This window comes from Olea europaea, chromosome 8 (assembly GCF_002742605.1).
Source record: "Olea europaea var. sylvestris chromosome 8, O_europaea_v1, whole genome shotgun sequence".
NCBI lineage: Eukaryota > Viridiplantae > Streptophyta > Magnoliopsida > Lamiales > Oleaceae > Olea > Olea europaea.
Window position 1 is genome coordinate 5669954 of NC_036244.1, and position 24364 is coordinate 5694317.

A 24364-nucleotide genomic window follows, 5' to 3' on the forward strand; every position below is an offset into this window, starting at 1 on the left:
GCTTGACTGCTATTTGACCTAATCCAACATGAAGATATTTAAATTTTTTCCAGTCGGATTCAATAGCTTCTTTTGTAAGCAAATTAACGAAAGAATTTTGACTATTAGTTGAAATAGTTTGTTCAATAGTTTTGATAGCATAATTTTGGGAAAAATCAAATTTTCCTATTTCATAGATGGTATGTTTATCTAACTTTGGAATAGTCCAATTTTGAAGACGTTCAATTTGTGCAATTTGAAGTTCATGAGAATTGAAATCATTTGATGCAAATGATGCAGATGCACGATCAATTTCTTCTTCTATTTGAAAAATATTTGTTCTATTCTCATTTGATTGATTTTCACGTCTATTTCTAGACCTCGATCTCCTTAACCAATTAGTAACTCAAGACATAATTGAATAAAAATGAAATTACTATAAAACAAAGTAAAAACAAAATAATAGGATTAACAAATTCTCACCAAGCCTACAATGGGACCACCCTTCAATGCCTACACTGGCAACACGGGCTGACCAATGCTTAATAGCAAACGTCCAGGTTTGAACAAGATTTTCCTAAATATCTTGTGCTTATAGTGTTTGATACCAAAATAGCCCAGGGGAAAGAAGAAACAGAAATAGTGAGAAAGAGATCAAATTGAGAAATGTTTATTGAAAATTGTAGAATTGAAATACAATTTTGTAAGTTTAGAGAACAAAAATAACAAAGAAAATAAACTTCTATTGCCAAATTCGCTCTGCCTTGAAATGAACTCTTGAAGTTTTCTTTTACTTGAAATCCGAACTTGAAATTTCTTTCATTTGCCAAAAACAATCTTGAATAGTTGAGTGGGAGACAAAATAATGAAGAATCTTGAAATATGATACTAGCTTTTGAATAATTGAGCCATCTTTTGAAAAACTTTACAAAGAAAGATTCCTTCTATAATAAAGTTGTCTTTTTCTTGGAATGGATGGCAATCTGTTGAAAAAAACCTGATTAGTTGGCATGCATAATTTGAAAAGATTTTCCCTTCATTTATTGATCCGGTAATTTCTCAATTCTTCGAGAAAATCGGGTTCTTGTAGTCATATGATCCTCTTTTCTTGAGCAAGAAATTAATCATAACCTAAATCAATTAGGTCATCACCATTGTCTGTCTCTTGAGATTTTTGATCAGATTCTTGAATACTTGATTTTTAGAAATTTGTTCATAAATTTCTAATAATTCTTTTGGATCTTTGCATTTTAATAACATTAAAATAGTCCTTTGTTTTTCAATCAGAAAATATGCCTGATCATCTTGTTCTTTCGTTGAGAATTTTGGGACACCCAAATTTCTTTGTTCTTGAATCTATGATTGAACTGCTTTTGGACAACAATTTGTTTCTTTGTATTTAGACCACCATTTGACTTTGAATCTTCTGGTAATCTTTTGAGTGAAGTATTCATCATTTTGATTCTGCAGTAGAAAGAAATCCCAGCAAAAAATCCAGGAAACTTTCATATTGAAGGCAAAGTGGAACAAAACATTTTCTTGAGGCTTTAAAAATATTTTAGCCTCTCTTTTGAAGTATTCATATCCTTGAAGAGTAAGACTGAGTAAAAATTTTTCTTCAAGTCCATGATACAAAAATCATGTTTGAAACCATTTTGGAAAATGAGGATGACAATTTTGATTAAAAATAATGAACCATGAATGGGTAATAGGTCTAAAGAAAAAGACTATGTACCAGGCATTGATATAATTAAAATAATTGAAATATTTTAAAAGTTGTAAAATATGTTGAAGAGAGCTTAAGTCTCTTTTTTCCCATGGGTTTTGTCCCCAGTCTTCGTAAGACAATACCCTAAGAATACTGATTTTTGAAAACATCGTTTCTTCTTTATTTTGAGGATCTGGAGTATGAGAAATTATGGCTGATCTTGTTTTCAAAAGGATAGTCTCATAATAATCTTGGGATTTTTTGAAATTTGATGGCATGAACCAAAAATTGGTTGGAAAAATGTTTGGAAGACATTCGTCCAAATTTTTGTATCTATGAAGCCAATATGTTTCCATATCAAGGGAATTTTCAAAGATACTTTTGGTAAAATATTGAAAATTTTGAGAAGGGTTTATTTGAGGAAGTTTTCCAGAGCTTTGGACGACTTTTTGTAGTTTGAAGGGGTAGCTTTATTTTGATTGGGTTTTTTGATAAGAGTCGAAAGGGTATTTGAGGAGGAAGAAGCTTCTTGAGCTTCATTTGGAGAATGATCTTTTGAGAGATCATTAATTGAGAAAAAAGGAGTAGAATTTTTCTTTCTACTTTGTTTCTTTTGAAACGGATTTTGATCTTCTTCTTCAACTTGTTTCACACAACTCATTTTCATTTTTTTTGTGAATGAACTCTCTTGTGAGGAAGTCTGCTAAGAAGTTTGATTTCCCTTGTATATATAAAATTTCGAAATCAAAACAGGACAAAATAGCCTGCCATCTTACAAAGATTTGTTTAGAAACAAGATTTTTCACATCTTTTTGTAAAACATCTTTTGAGGCTTTAGAATCTGTTTTCAAAATAAATTTTTTATTGATAAGATCGTCTTGAAATTTTGAAATACACAGTACTATTGAAAGAATTTCCTTTTTGATAGTGGAGTAATTCTTTTGAGGACCGGTCCACATCCACTGTGATACCTAACTAACTGTTCTTGAGATGACCCTAGTGGGATTTGCTTTAACATGCCACCATACCCAATATCTGAGGCATCAGTCTCAATAATAATTGAAGCTGTGGCGTCAAGTATTGAAAGATATGGAATATTTTTAATTGCTTTTTTGACTCTTTGAACTGCAACTGTGTGCTCGTAACTCTATGGGTCAGGGTTGTTTTGTAGTCTTTTGAATAATGGGGCACAGATTTGACGTATACTTTTGACATAATTGACACAATCTAAAAAGCGTTGCAAACTTGTTTTATCTATGATTTCATCTGAAAATTTGTTAATGAAATCAAAACTTCTTTGAATAGGAGTTAAAGTGTCATTATGAATATAATGACCAAGAAAACGTATTTTTGTTTGAAATAAAACAATCTTCTTAGCAGAAAACTGCTAAACCATTTTTCTTAGTAACAGAATGAATGTATGAATATGTTTAGAATGTTGTTCTATATTTTCACAAAATATAAGAACATGATCAATGTAAACAATAATGAATTTTGAAAAAGGATTGAAAATATCATTCATAATTTTTTGAAATTCAAAGAGAGCATTTTTTAGACTGAATGGCATAACATTCTATTCATATTGTCCAAAAGGAACATTGAAGGCAGTCTTGTATCTGTCTTCTTCTTTAATTTGAATTTGCCAGAAACCTGACTTAATATCAAATTTTGAAAAGATGACAGCTTTACAAAAACGATTCAAAAGATCTTTCTTTTGAGGAATATGATATCTAATCATTGAAGAGCAGTATTGAGGGGTTTATAATTAATAACCAAACGAGGAACTCTACGTTCAATTTCAGTAGAATTATTGATGTAAAAAGCTGAACAGCTCCAAGGAGATTTACTTGGTCGGATTAAACCTTTCTCAAGTACATCATTTATTTCTTTAATACAAAAATCAAGTAACTCTTTATTCATTTGAATAGGACTTGATTTTGTAGGAATATTTGATTCATGAAAATCAGAATTGTAAGGAAGAGAAGCATGTTTCTTTCTATCCCAGAAGGCATTTGGAATGGTTGAACAAATTTCTTTTTCAATTCTATTTTTTAATTCTGAATTTTTTGCTTGAAGAATAGACTCTTGCAATCTGTTCTCCATTTTTTGAAATTGAATTTCTTTTTTAAGAAATTGAATATGATTTCTTTTTAAATTAATATTGTTGATACTTTTTGAAATAGCAGCCTCTTTTAAAGAATTAATATCTTTATAAGAATGAGGATTTGTAAATTCAAAAAATATTTTTTGATAAAAAACTTTTGTAGTTAATCCTTTATAATTAGCTTTGAAAGGATAAATTTGAACAATAAAAGGTGTACCAAGAATAGATTCTCGATCCAAATCCTTTACAAAATAAAAAATAGTTTTGAAACAAATATTTGAATTACAAACATGAGATTTTGAAATTTTATAATTGATATTAAGCTTTTTTTCACTAGCTTCATAAAGACGCTTAGTGGTTTTTTCAAAGTATTTTGTAGGAAACAAGTCTTCTTTGATACAATTTTGATCTGCACCTGAATCAATAAGAACCTGTGTTGTAAATTTGAATTCTTTATTTACAACAATGGTCATATTGTAATACCATTTTTAAAGTTAAATTTGGTTAATAACGTTAACCTTTTCTTCTTCAGATTTGAGAAGTTTGAAATCAGAATCTAATGAACAATCAGGTGAAAATTTAGAATGTTTTGAGGAAACTTTCAATTTTCCTTTGAATTTTGAATAAAATTCATCATTTAAGTTTTTTGCTTTCATACAAACGACTTCCATATGAATTTCTTTGACTTGATTTTCAAGGTCTGAGATTTTAGTTTTCATACTCTTAATCTCTTATTGAAGATCAGGAATAGAAGGTTTAGAACCTTTAGAAAATTCTTTTTGAGGTCGTTTGAGAATTTGATTGATATTGATATCATCGAAATCTTGTTTTGAAGTAGAAGGTAAAAGAGAGAAGAGTTTTTTCTTGAGATTAGGATTATCAATCCTATCAATGATATCTTGAATAACTTCTTCTTCTCTAGATAAAATATTTATAGTTTTACAACCACAAATTTCTTTTTCTGAGTTTGAAGAAATATCAGATGAATGAGGAAGAGGAGAAGATTCATAATCAGAATCTTCTTGATTAAGAAAAACTTGTTCTAATTCTGAGTTAGACTCATTATCAGAACTTGATTCAATAAGATTGAGAAGTTGAGTTTTAGTATCTTCATCAATTTGAAGATTACTAATCTTGGTTTTGAGTGGACATTTATTGGAATAATGACCAGTCTTATTGCACTTCTAGTAAGTAATATTTGAAGAATTTTTTGAATTTTTCTTTTTTGAAAAAGGTTTTCTTTTGTTAGAAAATTCTTCTGGATATTTTTTAAAATATTTTCTTTTAGAAAATTTTCTATTTTTAGAAAAAAAATTTGATTTTGAAGATGGAGGAATGATCTTTTCATAACCATATTGTTCACAAAAATATCCAAGTTCTTTTTGACTCTTAGACTTTTCTGCTTTCAATTTGGCTTTGAGTTTTAAATCATTACACAAATTTAAAGCTTCTTTATTGATAAAATTAATAATTTCTCCATAGGTAAGTGTTTGAAGGTCATCAAATTCTTGAAAAATAGAATTTTTTTACTCTTTCTGCAAAGAGTTATGGAAGTCCAGAAATGAATTTTTCTTTCCAAAAAGATTGTTGCCAATCTTCTCTTATCATGATACGAGATAAAAACATATCTTTGTACCATCGAAAATCTTGTAGTTTTGGACATCTTAAATTTATCAAAATGTCATTTTGCATTTGAACAATATTTTCTGAAGTACCAATAAAAAGTTTGATAATAGTTAAACCAAGAACGGTAAAACTATCACTAATCTCATTTCCATTTGTATCATTATTTTCATCACGTTTGACAGCAGAAAAGATAATATCCTTCTCAGTTTGAGAAAGATAATTATCCCACCATTGACCAAGTTGTCTAGTGAATCCAAGAACAATATTATTAGTAGCATCTCTTCTTGAAGTACCTTTTGTAAGATAAATTTTGTAACACATGGTCATTTGTCCCATAAAATTGATAATTTGATATTCAGTAAGTCCATCGAGATTCCACTCGACACTGAAATTACCGCCATAAGTTCTTTGAGGATTATCTTTTTCTTCAAAAAGCTGATCAAGGAATGAAGGACGAGGATAATATTTTGGAAGATTTTGATAGTTAAATTTTCTCAATTTATTAATTGAATCATATTTTTCATCAATAAATTGAGCTTCAATTTCATCAATGGTATTGATGTTTTTTGAAACATGAAATTTTTTTAATTGAGTGGCAAGTTCAGAAAGAATTTCACTTTCAGTTTGAAGAGTAGAAGATTTTCCAAATTAAGGAATCAAATCATTACTTTTGAAAATTGAAGAGGAAGAGGATGATGGTTTTGATAAATTCTTATCTTTACTACTACTTTCTCTAAATTCTTTAGAAGAATCTTTTTGAGAAGTAATATTCTCAGATTCAGAATTTGATTCGATACAATTGAGCTGAGAAAACATAGATTGAAGAACAATATTAGTATAATTGTTCTGAGATTTGATATTTTTGATATCCTTATCAACAACCTAAGATTCATCATATCGTTCTTTAGGAATCCTCTTGAGGGGAGATGCAATGATTTCAGTTTTTCCATGAGGAATAACTATTTCTTGCATAGGAGGACGAGTTGATTGGAAAGTATTTCCTTCTGGAGTTTTCCAAGTATTGACACGAGTTTTTGAAGTAAAAATTTTTATTTTTTCTGGCCTTTTACCAAAAACTTTGAATTGAATCTAGTCATAGAAACTTAAATCAGTAGAAGATTTGAAATAAGATTCTTTTTGTTTTTTTTCTCTGAAAAGTTTTCTAAGATTTTTGATACAAATAACTGATCATTTTTGAATTCTTTTCTTCTATCAATTTCAGAAGAAATAACATTACATTAATGTTCAAGATTGGAGGAAGGAACCATATTTGAAAAAGTTGGTGATTTTGGTTGATCATCCTTTTTTTTATATTTATTTTGATAATGAGATTTTGAAATAACAGGAGTAAAATCTGCTCATTTGTATGAAGAATGAAAGGATGATCTGGGTTTTTCTTCAGATCTAGTTGAGAAAAGACTTAGCAGAATAAGATCTTTGAATCCTTGAAGATGATCCTTTGAAAAAGAATCTTAGCTTTTCCATCTGGAAAAGTAAGAATTTGATTTAGAGTTGTTCTAGTTTGAGCAAGAACAGGTGCTTGAACATTATCAAAATTCCATTCGAGTCCATGGGATTGAAGATTCCATGGAATTCTTTTTGGAATTTCGACATTTGAGTGAAAAGGATTGACTTCAACTAAAAGACTTTCATCTCTTGGTGAAGAATGAAGAGCTCCAATATTAAGTTGAGTTCATAAGCTTATAATATACTCTGTATATTACAGCAAAAGCATTTGACCTACTATCAAATTCAAGATTTTTTGTTTGAATATGAAGATTGAGAGAATCGATAATTGCTCCATCAGTAAGTTTGATAGAAAAGTTTGGATAATAGTTTGAAAATACTGAACCACTTTCTAGATTTGATTCTAGAAGTGAAAGTAATGAATTTTCAAAATTGAGATGTCTCTTATCTCTAAGAGTAAGTAAAATTGGAACATCAAGACCAAGTCTAAACAAGGGCTTGCCAGCTTTTTGAACTAATCCAACATGAAAATATTTAAATTTCTTCCTGTGGGATTCAATAGCTTCTTTTGTAAGTAAATTAATGAAAGAATTTTGACTATTAATTGAAATAGTTTGTTCAATAGTTTCGATAACATAATTTTGAGAAAAATCAAATTTTCCTATTTCATAGATGGTATGTTTATCCATCTTTGGAATAGTCCAATTTTGAAGACATTGTTCAATTTGTGCAATTTGAAGTTCATGAGAATTGAAATCATTAGATGCAGATGCATGATCAATTTCTTCTTCTGTTTGAAAAATATTAGTTCTATTCTCATTTGATTCATTTTCACGTCTATTTCTAGACCTCGATCTCTTTAACAAATTAGTAACTGAAGACATAATTGAATAAAAATGAAATTACTATAAAACAAAGTAAGAGGATTAACAAGTTCTCCCCAAGCCTACAACGGGACCACCTTTCAACGCCTACACCGGCAACACGGGCTGACCAAATCTTAATAGCAAACGTTTAGGTTTGAACAAGGCTTTCCTAAATATCTTGTGCCTATAGTGTTTGACAATAATATCACTTTACTCTCTTATGGCTCTGATACCAAAATAAAGAAGAAACGATGTTTTCAAAAATTAGTATTCTTAGGGTATTGTCTTACGAAGACTAGAGACAAAACCCATGGGAAGAAAAGAGACTTAAGCTCTCTTCAATATATTTTACAACTTCTGAATATTTCAATTATTTTGATTATATCAATGCCTGGTACATAGTCTTTTTCTTTAGACATGTTACTCATTCATGGTTCATTCTTTTTAATCAAAATTGTCATCCTCATTTTCCAAAATGGTTTCAAACATGGTTTTTGTATCATGGATTTGAAGAAAAATTTTTACTCAGTCTTACTTTTCAAGGATATGAATACTTCAAAAGAGAGGCTAAAATATTTTTAAAGTTTCAAGAAAATGTTTTGTTCTAATTTGCCTTCAATATGAAAGTTTTCTGGATTTTTTGCTGGGATTTCTTTCTACTACAGAATCAAAATAATGAATTCTTCACTCAAAAGATTACCAGAAGATTCAAAGTCAAATGGTGGTTTAAATTCAAAGAAACAAATTGTTGTCCAAAAGCAGTTCAATCATGGATTCAAGAACAAAGAAATTTGGGTGTCCCAAAATTCTCAAAGAAAGAACAAGATAATCAGGCAGATTTTCTGACTGAAAAACAAATGATTATTTCAATGTTATCAAAATGCAAAGATCCAAAAGAATTATTAGAAATTGATGAACAAATTTCTAAAAATGGATCTAAAAAATCAAGTACTCAAGAATTTGATCAAGAATCTCAAGAGACAGACAATGGTGATGACCTAATTGATTTAGGTTATGACGAATTTCTTGTTCAAGAAAAGAGGATCAAACGACTACAAGAACCCAGTTTTTTTCGAAGAATTGAGAAATTAGCGGATCAATAAATCAAGGGAGATTCTTTTCAAATTATGCATGCCAACTAATCAGCTTTTTCTCAAAATATTGTTGTCCATTTCAAAAAAAGATAACTTTATTAAAGAAGGAATCTTTCTTTTTAAAGTTATTCAAAAGCTGGTATCATATTTCAAGATTTTTCATTATGTTGTCTCCCACTCAACTATTCAAGATTCTTTCCAGCAAATGAAAGGAATTTCAAGTCTGAATTTCAAGTATAAGAAGACTTCAAGAGTCCATTTCAAGGCAGAGCGAATTTGACAATAGAAGTTTATTTTCTTTGTTATTTTTGTTCTCTAAACTTACAAAATTGTATTTCAATTATAATAAACATTTCTTTCTCAATTTGATCTCTTTCTCACTATATATATATATATATTTTTTATTTTTATTTTTATTTTTATTTTTATTTTTATTTTTATTTTATTTTATTTTATTTTTTTTGGGGGATAAATCAACCATGACATGTATTATTGAGATGAAAGAAAAAAATTACAGTAGGAGAGCACATTAAACTCATGTTTGGTTTAGATAATCGAATTTTTAGTAAATTTTGATAAAAGTTTATGGAATGTGTGGTTGAAAAGTTATGGATCTCATGAAATACATGGTTATAATTAATGGTTTACTTTGACTTAGATTTTATTTTACCTTTTAAGCTGTACCAAATAGGGACTGATTAGTTGGAAGATGAGTTACTTAGATTGTGAGATGAGTTACTTAGATTGTGTTGATGTTAGTGCATATCTCAATTTCATAAAAGCTTAATGAAGACAACAAAAATTATTTTAAAATACACGCATTCCAAGTTTATTAAAATATAAAACATAATACTTGTAATGAAAGATGGCTACACATCGACAGTGTAGTCTCCCAAGCAAAGACTACAGTTTATTTAATTAAAACCAAATTAATGTAGTCTCCAGCAGAGATCTACATTTTTTTTTTTAATTAAAGTCAGTTTAATATCATGAAACAGAGTTTATTAACTCAACCAGCTTCTTAGATAGATAAGTAATTTATCCCCCAGCTTTTTCAGCAATGCATCAAGCGATTGCTAACTCCTTGATGAAAGCCTCTTCCACTGTTGCACCAGTCATCACCTCCTCAGTAATTTTTATTTTTTTATTTTTTATTGTTTGTTGTTGACAGAATCTTCAATTCATGAGGGGAATTTTAGTAAAAAATATAAGGAAGCTTTTTGTCTTGCTAGATTCAATCTGGAAGGCAACATATCATTAAGTTTATGTTCACATGATCTTAATGTTGTTTGATTTGTTTTGCTGGATATGTTAAAGGTGAAGATTATTAAGAATTGAGTGTTGGTTGATTTCTTTTGTTTCAAAAGGGTACTGATTAGGATTTGTGATGTTAACAGTGAATACTAAATGTAAGGTCTGTTTGGATGCTAAAAAGATAAGTCTCTATAAAGGTCGGCCCTAGTACGATCTCACTCAAATCAATATTACTCGAGTTTAATATACATGATTAATTTTGAGCTACCAAACAAGCCCAATATTGTTAAGGTAAGCTGATTTAATTTAAAAATTAATATTACACATCAAGTAGTTATTTTAATGAGTTATAACTTGAATTTGCTTTATCTAAATTAACTTTTTCTCAAGTCCACAATGTGTCATTTAGTATGAGTATCGGAATGAGTCCAATATTGATAAGATAATTTTGATGCTCTAATAACTACACATTTGATACAAATAAATTATTGATCCCGAAACTGATTTTCACTTTAATCCCTCAAAATCTCAAATTTATTAAAAGGTCCTTGGATCAAAATCAAAAGAATCTAGTTATGTTTTCACTCACTAAATAATCCTAACACGTCACATTATCGGCTAAAAATTATATATTTCTCACTATTTTGCAATCTAATCCCTAAATTTTGCACTTTTTATAACTAGAAATCATTTTTCTCTTTACGAATCATCCTTACAATATTCAAAGGACTTCAAATTATGCTTCACAAAAAACTTATTCATGATTTCTAAATTGCACTTCATTCAAGTTTTTTCAATTAATAATTTTGAAGATAACTATATACATGACATTTTTTTTTCACAAACGGGATAATTCCGCTAAATATTATGTTATTGTAGTCTCTAAAGTTGTTGAAATTTTTTGATTTTTATTTTTTTTGCAATTCTATCTTTTGGATTGTTACAAGGCCTCTTGTAAAATATAAATCTATTATTTACTTAAACATTTAAGTATTTTTCCCGTTTGTAAAAAAATTATATCTAAAGGTCTCATAACGATGACTCGTCTAGAGTCTCAAAATTCTTGGGGCTGCCCTGGTCTCTATAACTTATCTCTATAATTTGATCATTTTGTATCTTGGTTGTCATTTTGAGACTGTTCTACTGAAGAGCATTATCCACTTTTGGGTATGCTTAATGAGGGAATAGGTATTGAGAGTGGTCATGTAAACTATGGGCAAAAAATCATTTGCGTTCATTTTACTTTTCTACACTAATTTTTGGTCTTTTTGATTTTGGGGGTATAATCATTATTTCTATTTCTGGGCATTTCAGTTTATAATAAGCATGTTTGGGGTAGCTTATAAGCCTGAGAGAGAAAGAAAATTATATGTGAATCCACAAATCTCTATTAGCTATTTGTCTGGGTGATTTTCTTTATCATGTTATAATTGGTGTGATACAATCTCAATTTCTATTTCTATTTCAATTCTAACCAACATCTTCATGTCTTGAATGTCACTTCAAGGAGCATCCGACAAAATTTGAACGTCTATATCCAAGGGATAAAAAGCACAAGATGAGAAATGATTTATTATTATTTTCCAAAAAAAGAAACTCTATCTTCTTTGGTACAAAGTTTCCTATATAGATATATTATCAAATTTTGTCTCTGAAAAAATTTATTTTGTTGGTTCGAGTCCTTAAAAGTGTCAATTTATACTGGACTATGCATAGTATCCCTTGAGGCTAGTCTTCTATGCAACAAGCTCCATTTAGTGGCATAGAATCGTGTTGCTCCGTGGCACATAAAATATTTTAATTTGAATTGAATCTGAAATTAAAAAGAAAACAAAAATGTGCTGAGTTTAGGATTGCCTGTAATGGTCTAGGATGGCACAAAATCTAGGGTTTGTGCCGGATCCACAAAAGTATGTTATGCATTAACAAGGTAATTTATGAGGGTGGCTAAAGTGAATTCTAAGAAATGGCAGTAAGATTACTTTTATAGGCTGCCAACATTATTGATGGAAATTTAGGCACATTGGTACAAAGTGTAAGATTAGGAGAATAGAATAAAGTGGGATATATGTTAGAGAGATTTGTATTAAGGTGAATTACGAAGTTAATACGGTGTACAAAAAAATATTTAAGTACTAAAAAGTAAAAGATAAAACAAAAAATATTGATAATATTTTTATTTATAAATAATTTTTTAATCATAAACTAGTTTTCATGTATGATTAATTTTTTGACTTGTAAGCCATTCTTTTCTTATAAGTAATTTTTATTTTGTACTTACAAGTGGATTTTTACTTTTAGCCAAATATTTTATCATTAAGTGAATTATTTTACTTGTCGTAGATTTTGAATTGTAAGTGTATGTGTTCATAAATTTTTACTTATTAGCAAATTTTTACTTAGTAAATAAATTATTTAACATAGAAGTGAATGTTTTACCTATAAGTTAAATTTTTACTTGTAAATGAATTTTTAAATTTATGAATGAATTTTTACTTATATGATATAATTGAGACAAATGTAAAATTTTGCCTACCACGTGTTATATATCTTTAAGATAAGATATTTCCAAAACTAATTTTAACTTCACAAATGGGCCCCCAAGTTTTTGTCCAAATATAAATACGACAATTACGAGTGAACCAATATTTTAATAAGTGAAGTTTCAGTTTCATGGTCCTTCATATTAAATGATGAGCAGGTTCAAAGCTTTTAAAAGGTCTTTCAATATAATTTTGAAATTGAGTCAAATGTAAATATTTTTCATGAATATTTTTATATAGATGTTTATCCCATGTTATCTAAATTAGATTCCATATTTTTTAAAATTATAATTGCACAAATGGTCCTCAAGTCTTCTATGCAAATCTAAACACAACAATCACGGCTGAACCAAAATGGTCATATTAACAATTATTGGATAAGGTACCGATGCTTTTAAAAGGTCACAACCACATATTCATATCAATGAGTGTCATGTTATCTAAAATTTGGATTAGACATTTCCAAAACAAATTTGAACTAATTGTAGAAGTACTACCAACGTGTTGCGAATATATGAAATCAAGACTATCATTTTTATCATGACACATCCTTTCCATCACTTGTAGTACAATTTCACCATAAAAAATGTTCGTGCATTATTCAGTTCTAATTAAATGTAAGAGAAGAAAGAAACAACATAAAGACTTTATATTTATCTAAAATAACAAAATGATGAAAGGAAAAAGAATTTCCCTTTCATCTTCATCTCTCTAAAACAAGTAGTTGAAATGCAGAACTAGGACCATCTCTCTTTCTCTCTCTTAAACTATCCTCTCTTGCCATATTTCCCCACTCTATATTCTCAAAACACTAATTCCACTTGGCCATTCCCCCAAACCCAAACCTTATTGAATAATATTCAATCTTGTAGTAGGGTAATTGCTATGTCCACAAGTAAATCAGTCATCTGAACATCTGCCAAGAAATAACATTGAATTTACACAGTGGAAAAAGTTGGGATTTAAGCAAATAACTCTTAAACTAGAGAATTATATCAGAATCGCTTTAGAAATCATTGGTTAATTGGTGTGTCGCATCTACCCATAAACATAACAATTTTAATGGTTTGGTTTGGGTTTCGATACTTTAATTGCAGTTGGAAACTGAACATGAATGATTATATAAATATTAATTTCTTTTTTTCAAAGTTGGTCTAAATTGAACATGGATTGGATCAGAAAATTACTATCTTGACCTCCAAAAAAATATGATATTAAAAATTTATTTTAAATATAGGTAATTGAACGTTATAAAACCATTAGGTGTAGATTTGATGTTTTTCAAATGCAATTGTATTACTAAAAATTTTGTTAGATACATCAATTTAAAATTTTTTTTATTTAGTTAAATAACCTTAAGTAAAATTACATAAATATGGTTTTAATACATTTATCATGTAAAATAATTTATTGTTAAACCACAATCATAAACCTAATTTTCTTTCTTTCTTTTCCCTCAACAGCCATGCCATAGCTTTTCCGTCGGTGGCCTTTGCGTTCTATCACGATGGAAAATAATTATGTTTTTAGTCTGACTTTATACATGTTTGGGCAGCTAAGAGAGTTCTTTAGGCCGTCTAATTGAGTTCTGATAATCTTGTTTTTATTTATTTCAGATTCTGTTTCCTCTAGGAAGGATACTTGTAACAATTTTCAGATGTTTGTGGTTACATCATGTTTGTGGTTACATCATTTATAACACTTATAATTGGAGCAAATGAAGCCAAGGCAGCCGATTCAATGTAGGCAAGTAAACATAAATTATTTAATGTCGTCTTGAATTCTTACGTTAAACAGGAAGATGACATCTAGTATGAGGCTTTCTACCAAGTGTGTGTCTTTCCATCACTTGTATTACAATTTCTCCATAAAACTTTTAAAAAAAATAAAAATAAATCATGCATTTTTCACTTTTAATTTAAATGTAAGAAACGAAAGAAACAACATAAAGACTTCTTCTTCATCTAAAATAACAAAATGATAAAAGCAAAAAGAATTTTCTTTTCATCTTCATCTGTCTAAAACAATTGCAACAGAAATGTAGAAACCCTGTCTCGCCATATTTCCCCACTCTATATTCTCAAAACACTAATTTAATGATGTCGTTCCAGCTACGATATTTTAATTGTAGTTGGAAACTCAACATGATTGATTAAAAATATTAAATAAACTAAATACAAATATTAATTTTTTTTTTTCAAAATTTGTCTAAATTGAACATGGATTGGACCACAAATTACTGTCTTAACCTCTAAAAAAATTATGAATGCTAAAATGTTAATTTAAATATAGGTAATTTTGTCAATTGTCACTTACCAACTACCCTAATTTCCTACACCAATCAATCCTTCATGATTGATAGTTCATACTTTAGACTCCAAACCCTCTTTACACTTGAAATGTTGAAGGCTAAAAAGCTCTGCAATATCATTGATTAATAGATATTTTGTATATATGTGTTTATGTGTTGGGGGGGAGCGTTTGTTTGTTTCATTGTCAATAATGTGGGAATAAAAAGTGAATTAAAAAAAAGTACATCGAAAAACGAAAATTTAAAACGTAATAAAACATAAGGTGTAGGTTTGATGTTTCTCATGGGCAATTCTATAACTACTACAAATTTTGTTAGTTACACCACAATTTTGGGTTTGTTTTTTATTTACTTAAATAGCCTTAAATAAAATTACATAAATGATGTTTTAAAATATTTATCACATAAAATAATTTATTGCTACACCATGATAAGTGCATTTTGTGTACTTAACGAGTCATATTACTAAGCTTTCATGTCGTGAAATTATTGAATTTTACTTATTTTTGATTACTTTTTGTTTGCTTCAGTGTTTGACCAGTTTTGAAGCAATTGGAGAAGAAAATGATCAATTGGCTATTAAATAGAAGTTTGTGGACCAAATCTCACTTGAATAAAAGTTGGAGAATCAAAATTGAGAGTGAACTCAAGGACTAAAGTGCACTAATTTAAAAGAAGTAAGGACTTGAAGGGAAAGTGACACTTAGTTGGGCTTTGAAATTGGACTTGCAATAGGAGTGAAATTGATGAGGAATTGGATTCTTTTCCAGTTGGAGTAATAATTGGCAATTGATGGGAATAGAATTAAGGGGTAATTACATAAATACCCACAAAATGGGAGTCATTTAGAAAAATCATGATAAAAGTTATTTTGAAGTAAAAAATACGGTAATTTTTTCATTTAGTGTTCAACGGTAATTTTATTAAATTGAATCTGAAATTAAAAAGAAAGTCAAATGTGTTGCCCTAGCAAAAACTCATATTTTGACGGTTTAACACGACACGACCCGACAAAAATTAGGGGTTGCGCCCAATTCATGGAAGTTGTTTGAGGAGAATTCACAAAGCATGCAGGTAGTGAGATATTAATGACCACAAAAGGAAATAAAATCATGTAAGTGTGCATTAACAAGACAAATGAGGAGGGCAGCTAAAGTAAATTCTAAGAAACGACAGTAAAGTAAATTTAGGGCATCGTCGTATAAAGTGCAAGATCAAGAGAATAGAATAAGGGGGGGATTTGTGTTACAGATATTTGTATCAAGGTGGATTATGATATACTATTTTATAACAGTGTTTGATATTATACCATATCAAAAAAATACTCATATATCAAAAACATTTTAACAATAAATATACACACACATACACGTTTCATAAACTTATGAGTCATTCTTTACTTTTCAGTGAATTTTTATTTTTAACCGAATGTTTTATATACAAGGTGAATTTTTATACTTATAGTATATTTTTACTTTTTCATATCATTGCATAATCGAGACAAATGTAAAAAAAATAAAAAAATAAAAAAACTAAAAAAACATAAAAAAATTCAATCATATCTCTATGTCAATGAGTATCTCGTGTTATCTAAATTTTTTATTAGGTCCTTGTGCCCTATTTTTCTTCCAAAAAAACATCATTATTTTTCAAAAGATATATCGGTCCTTTTTTACTTACATTTTAATGAAATGTTGAAGGCTTTCTATCACAAGAGAGAAAGTAATTTTCAAATTAAGCATCTATTTTGTAGAAATTAAAATTAATTTCAATCAAAGCCAACAATTAATTTTAACTACATATTTTACGGGCCTCATAACTTTTCAATCACACAGTTATCAACTATTATCATAATTTATTAAAATCTAATTTTAATCCCCATCAAATAGGGGGTCAAAATTGTGCATTTTGTATAAATTCCATTTTACTATCTGATGAAAGTAAATTACGTGAACCATCAAGGGTAAAATCGATAATTTGGATGAGCTATATATCTATCCTACTCAACCTACTGTAACGTAAATTTTATCGGCCTCATTTTTATTATTTCAAAAGTCAACATCATATCTAGCAAAATTTCAAAATAATATCCAAAATAGAAGCATCTACGGATATATCCTAGACTAATTTGTACCACAAATGGTCGCCCAAGTCCTTTGTCTAAATAAGTCTGAACATCTACGGATCTATTGAATTAAATGCTAGAAAAGAAACAACACAATATAGAAACTTTTGTTCATCTAACATAATAAAATAAAAAGGGAAATTATTTGTTTTATAGATACATTATATATACGAAGCTTGTTTTCAAAATGTTTATAAATAATTTAATTTATAAATAAAATAAAAATAAGTTGTGGATAAGTAGCTAGATATTACTTATAGGTCCCAATAATTTGTGGGAAAAAATAATTTAATTGTTTATTAACAGTTTATAAACATTATCTAAACATAGGAAAAGAATGAAAGGAGAATGTTGATAAAGGAATTACCTAGAATGCGTATGGACAAAATTTTCCCTTAAGAAATAAGGCATGTGCACACAAACCACTTTGACAAATCAATTGGATGGCAGTTAACGAAAATGATAATTTTGTAGTAAAAGATTCAAATGAGGACGGCAGGGCTTTTGGAAACAAGGTCCATACGCATCTAATAGGTTTACCTTTTAGAATGAAACACCAGTCCCATATGAATGCACAAGAAGGATCTCAAGTTTGCAGTTGAATGGATGAAGCTGCCCTAAGTTGGATCATGATGAGGAAAAAAATTCATAGTTGGTTCTTAAGATTTATGGTTGTAGAAGAAAAAATTCACCTAACTTTTCCTGAGTGAAATAAACAAGATGATTGAAGAGGTGAAACTGTGGCGTAGGCACATTATTCAATTTAAAGAGAAACGGAAGAAATCCTATTTGAGGGCTTTGGACAATTCGAAGTGAAGTTGGAGATTCATAAGAATCAACATGGTATTAGTCAATTAGAATATAATTTGTATTCATATGTCCACATAAAGTAGGTTTTTTAGCTTTCTATTTGTAATGAAAGTACGTATAAATCTATATTACATAAAAACTAAAATTTCCTTTCGTCTCCCTATAAATAAAGTGTTTATTTCACCATTTATTTATCCCAAATTTTTACGATATTTTTAGCAAAGCACCATCACAATCTCGATGTATTTTTCAGGCTCCACTAATATAAGACAAAGGGCATTATAATTTTTCTACCAAAATATGAATGGAACGTTAGTGAGTACAAGGGAAAAGGACATAAACTGGACCTCTAATCAAAAGTACAAAAGAAAAAAAAATATTAAATAGGGAATTACTACCTCCTATACTATATAAAGAAAGAATAATAGAGCCTAAATACCATTTAAAGCGGAAGGCCATATTTGTGAATTTGTACAAGGACAATAAGTCGTCGAGGTAAGTTGAGAATGCTATACTCCTAGTGCTGCGTCAATTGCATCCATCTGAAGTAAGTGAATTAGCAATATGGTTTTCCTCTTGATATATGTATAAAATAGGATCACGATCGAAGGAAAAAGTTGTATGATATATCTAAGAGTATTGTGGATAAACCATGATCCTCTACCACTGGTAATGTAGGTCGTAGCTATAAAGAAGCATGTCTATCCTCAAGTCCTAAAATCCAAGTCAACATGCAAGATGGATCCAATCAAGAAGCTTACAGATCAACATAAAATGAAGTGAAGGCACGAATACCACCATCTATTATAGAGTGACTAAATAATATTCTTCCATATTAAAGTGTTATATTGTTACTTCTATAAAAATAATAATACAATATTCTTCTATAATACTTTTACGAAATAAATTTCATTCAAGAAAACTCATCTATCAATTAGTATAGACAAAATAAAATTTACTTCTTTGTTATACAATTCAAAATTAAGAGAATACTTATATTTTTTTTGAAGAAAAAAAGTGTTTCTTTATGAGCTCAATTGTTAAAATTTTGTGTCTTTCTTTCAACATAAGAGAAATTGCTTTTTCCTAACTCAACTTAATTAGGGATTCGAAAGCAAAAAGATGAATAAGTTTCACTAACTTAGTTGACTAGAACTTCATGCTGATAGTATAAATAAGTTAGCGGAAAATAATAAAGTAGAGAAGTAATTAAGCATACGAGCATTTTAATAAAAAAATCAAAACTCTATATATGGGGAAGAACTAGGATGGTAATGAATAAAATAGTCATATAACTAGGGTTGCAGGTATATAATGATAATTTATTAGTATATAATTTTCAGCAATTTGTTTATTGTCTATTTTAATTAATAAATGGTATTATTTATTTCCAAACCTACTTGTCTTATTATAGTCAGCAAATGTTATTTCAACAAACCTCTAGGATGCAAATGCACTTTTCCTATATTTGTTTGAGATAAGGTAGTGATAAGAATTTATTTGTTTATTTATTTATTTATTTTTTGGGAGGATAAACCAACCACATTCCGTGGCATGTATTAATAAAATGAAAGAAAAATTATTACAATAGGGGATACATTAAGCTCCTGTTTGATTTCGATAAATAACATAATTTTAGTAGATTTTTATAAAAATTGATGGCATGCGAAGTGAGAAAGTTATAGATCCTATGAAATGTATAGTTATAATTAATTATTGAGTTTGATTTAGATTTTAGTTGACTTTTGAGTTGGACCAAAGAGGAACTAAATTAGTTGGAAGATTTGGTACTCGTATTATTTTGATGTTAGTGTTGATCTCAATTTGGTAAAAACTTAAAGAAGACAACAAAAAATGTTTCACAATATACTCATTCCAAGTTTATTGAAATATACAACATGATACGGGTAAATAAAGATGGCTACATTTCCACGATGTAGTCTCCAAGCAAAAACTACAGTTTATTTAATTAAAGCGAGCTTAATGTAGTCTCCAAGTAGAGATCTACAGTTTATTTAACTCAACCAGCTTCACAGATAGATAAGTAATTTATTCGGCTGCTGTTGCAGCAAAGCATCAAGCGATTACTATCTCCTCGACGAAAGGCTCTTCATTTGGGCAAATTTTTCCGCATGAACACTGGTCGTTAAATGCTGAGCAGCATCCTCCTGGAAAACCCTGAAGCTTGCAGAATTGTTTACAAAGATCCACGTCACAACGTCGAACTAGAACATCCTCCACGAGAGGACGACTCGTGATACGTGGACAAACTCCTGTGCAACGACACGGACCAGATGGTCCTGGGCAGCATGCTGGCTTACCAAAAAGTGAGCAATATTTTCTACAAAGATCCCAGTTACATTGTTTCGCATCCACCACAAGAGGACCACTCATATCTGTTTAAAACAAGGAAAGAGTATGAGATACAGAAACACAGTTTAATATATAATATAGTCCAAAGTAAACAAATACGAATGCTTTGCTAGCCTGCTATGAAAATTAAAGTTGTTCTGATTATTTCAAATTTGGTAAATTAACATGTATATAGTATGTAACAAGCTATGGAGTTGAATAAATTACGAACCAGTGGACAGGGAAACCAACAGCAGGAGGGACACTATTGCAAATGACCTCACAGAGAACTCCATAATTAAGAAAGAGAGAGAGATAATAGGAAGCTTGAGTGAAAGACTCCCTGCTTGCGTCTCTTTATATAATGTTTTAAGCGTGCTACCAAAATTGATATAAAATGTTGGAAAAATGCTTGTTGTACATTATCATATTTACATAATTTTTTACAGATTGATGTATAATTTTTAATTTTTTTTAGTTGAAAGATTTTGACCCAAACAAATCTCGTCACATTATCTGTCTGTAAACAAATATGTAAATTGTGATATATATGTAGTACAAACTTTTACGTAAAACACAACTTTTTTAATGGAGGGTTTGCACAAGATGTTGACACGTGGACTTGTTGAGGCTTTTAGATTTACTTTTGGATAACTTTGCATGTAACTTTTGAGAGAAACTGCTACAGTTTCTTGGTTCTCCTTCTTTCTTGAAAACTTCACTCGAGATTCCTAATATCCTGCTCCTCCTTTCTGACTTTCGGTTTCTTACTTGGTGAAGATGATTAAGAACTAACTGTTCTTTGATTTGTTTTGTTCTAAATGGGTAGATTAGGATTTGTGGTGTTATCAGGAATCGTAAACTTAGGGTATGTTTGGATCTAAAAAAAATTAAGTCACCATAACTTTATCTTTTGTAATTTGACCATTTTGTATTTGGATATCATTTTGAGACTGTTCTACTATAGAGCATTATTTTAATATTGTGTTTCGTATTATACCACATTAGAAAAATAATATACGAGTACTAAAAGCTGAAAAAAAAATATTTTATGTATAAATAATCTATAATCGTAATTTTATTGACTATATTTTTATGTATAGTTAATTTTTGACTTCTATGTCATTCTTTTCTTATAAGTAATTTGTATTTTTGTACTTACAACTAAATTTTTTTACTTTTAGCCAAAGACTTTACCTGTAAGTGTATTATTTTTCTCATCGTAGATTTTACTATTGTTAGTGTAATTATGCATAATTTTTAGTAAAGTTTTATTTTCTATAAATTATTTAACATAGAAGTGAGTGTTTTATAAAAACCTTAATTTTTTACTTGTGAGTGAATAATTTTTCAATTTTTGAGTTAATTTTTACTTGTATAAATGGTCTTTTCATGTCATTGTATAATTGAGACAGACGTAAAGACTATAAGCACGTTATACAAATTTTGGATTAGATATTAATGGTAAAAATGGTCCTCATTTCTTTTGTCCAAATCTAAGCACAAAAATCACGTGAACTAAATCTAGTAAGTGAAGTTTCAGTTTTGTGGTCCTTCATAATTAAAGACGAGTAGATACAAATTGACGAGAAGACGACACAACTCAAGATCATTAAAAGGATTCTAGATTGGATGGATGTATTCATCTTTTTTCTTCTCTATCATCAAAACTTTATATTCTTGTTATTGATTGTGTCCAGCTTAACTCAATTATCTACACCATGTCAATTCAAAGTTGCTCATTTTTTGTTAAATTCTTGTTATTTGTGTTGCTTGTTTTTTATTTTATTATTTTATTTTGATGATTGTTCAACATTAAAATGTGTTTGTGATTTATATTATTTTCTAGGGGTTCGATATAAATTAGCTTATGGTAATAAACAACATAGGGTATGCTAGTTGATAGAAAAATATTTGTTTCATTTCATCTTAACATTGCCAGAGTCATAATCATACAGAAGTTGTATAATGGAAGTTTGGACAATCTTTTGAGAAGTTATGTAGAAAATGATACGAAAATGAGACATTATTTTCCATGAATTTAAATTCATTTATAATTAATTTACTAGCCAAACTACTAAAGAAAGCACACTTATAGTTGTTTATGGCCAATATCTCTTAAGTGCTTTGGACTTGACTCTACATCCTGTTACTCATCATTCTAGTGGAGACACTAAACAAAGAGAAGTTTATTAAGAAAATGCATGATCAAGTTCAACATACGACATGAAAGAAAAATGAGAAGTACATGAAGATTGCGAACAAGCACCACAAATTCATTATACAACAAGCTTAATTCCTCATTTTGTGTAGTGATATTTCTTGGGTGTTGATAACAAGAAGTATTAAATAGAGATATAATAGAAAATTAAGTGATTAATTATACTATTAACAAGGAAAGAGGCCTATAATTTGAGACTATTACGAAGAAAATTGGAACCGGATTAATAAAATACTAATGTGTTGGAGAAAATACGAGATTATAAGTATAATTTGAAATAAAGAATGCAAGAAAAATGTAATTTGCAGAGAATAGAGATTTTAATACAATATGGAGAAAGAATACAATTTTTTTTATATTTACAATGTTTCTAACTTCTTCTAAATTATAATGAAGAGCCAACTATATATAGGGGATATCCAAAACTTAATAGGAGAGTGATGGTTGAAGTAGAATGCAAGAAATGACATTAAAAATTGAATAGGAGACAAAACAAAGCACACTCCCTATTTCTATATATTGAGGCGCGGACCCGGTATTTCAATATAAAGTTGTCAGCCCCTACGCCCCTCGTCTCCATTCCAAACAACTTTCAAGGATGTTTTTCTTCATTCCAAAGTCCTTTTCAAGTCTACTTGAAATTTGGATTTTTAAATAGAACCTTATCTAAAATTTATCAAATAGGCATTGAACAGGTTTTCCAAAAAAAATTCCAAATAGAATTTCTCTTAACGTACAAATTTGCCATCTATGGCTTTTAAAACTTTTTGTTGAACCAAAATTCCCCTTATCTTTTGTTGCCGAAATGAAAAATCTTCTTTCCCATTGAAAATCCAACTTTGAAATGTGAAGACGTTTTGAGAAAATCGAACAACCAAATGCACAGATAAGTCACACAAAGTAATCCTAAAATCGCAGTATACACCGTTCTAAATTCCTAGGGTTTTGTAAGATTCGCTATTTTAGATCAAGAAAATGTTCAAACGGATCAAGTCCACGTGTTCTAATAGGATAATCAATGCAACACGAATGTATATTAACAAAAAATTAAAATTCTCACATATATAGTCTCACACAGTGACTATATAACAATTAGAGCAGAAACTTAATTACCAATTTGCGATCAAATTCAACACTTCAAACATGGCAAATAAACCCTAAATTTCAAGCATAAGCAATGTTACCCCTTACGATAACCAAATCCTAATGTCACCCCCACACAATAACACGCTAATGCTAAAATTTAAATTGGAATAAACTAATATACCAAAGCGTACCAATCTGAGCTCATAAATTACGAGGGATACAAATTTATCACTTTAGAACTACTACTATTCGTCCTAAAGTCTCCATTAATTGCAGGTATCAATCAGCCACAATCGACTCCCGAACGTGCGAAGAATAAATCTATCTAGATTCCACTGTATAACCTAAAATAGAAAACTAATGACACCAAAATATCAGAAATGATGTTAGGAAGAAACTGCCTTAAGAGATCTCCCGCCTGCAAACAAATCGCGCGCCCTCAAGTGCAGTCAAGTTATTCTGCTCGTTGGTCTCACTTCTTCATCGATCACACGCATGACAGTTGGTGCCGGACCGCTGTACGTCACACTAGTGATCTCCGTTTCACCACCACTGGATTGGGCGAAAATTGCACAAATAGATCTGATTTTTACATAGTTTTTTGACAATTTTTTTATCCTTTTTTGGCCCGTTTCTACCTATTTCCTGGATTTTTTTGGTATGTTTCACAAATCAAATCCACCATCTTGAAGCTGTGATACCAATTTTCCCTAAAGCTTGCTCTAAGAATCATCAAAATGGTGTTTTTTTAAGCTTAGTTTAGTGTCACCTTTCTCTACTAAACAACCAATCCAATTGACTCCAATTCACAACTTCGG

At 29.4% G+C, this 24364-nt stretch overlaps 1 protein-coding gene across 1 annotated transcript; it reads right to left on the reverse strand.

Moving 5' to 3' along the window:
* Nucleotides 1-19730: 19730 nt before the first annotated feature.
* LOC111398633 lies at nucleotides 19731-20623 on the reverse strand. Its single transcript, XM_023025626.1, has 2 exons — nucleotides 20472-20623; nucleotides 19731-20283 (listed from the first exon to the last, which is right to left on the reverse strand). The coding sequence occupies exons 1-2, from the start codon at nucleotides 20533-20535 to the stop codon at nucleotides 19964-19966; spliced, it is 384 nt and encodes a 127-aa protein (XP_022881394.1). The 5' UTR covers nucleotides 20536-20623; the 3' UTR covers nucleotides 19731-19963.
* Between the last annotated feature and the right edge of the window lie 3741 nt (nucleotides 20624-24364).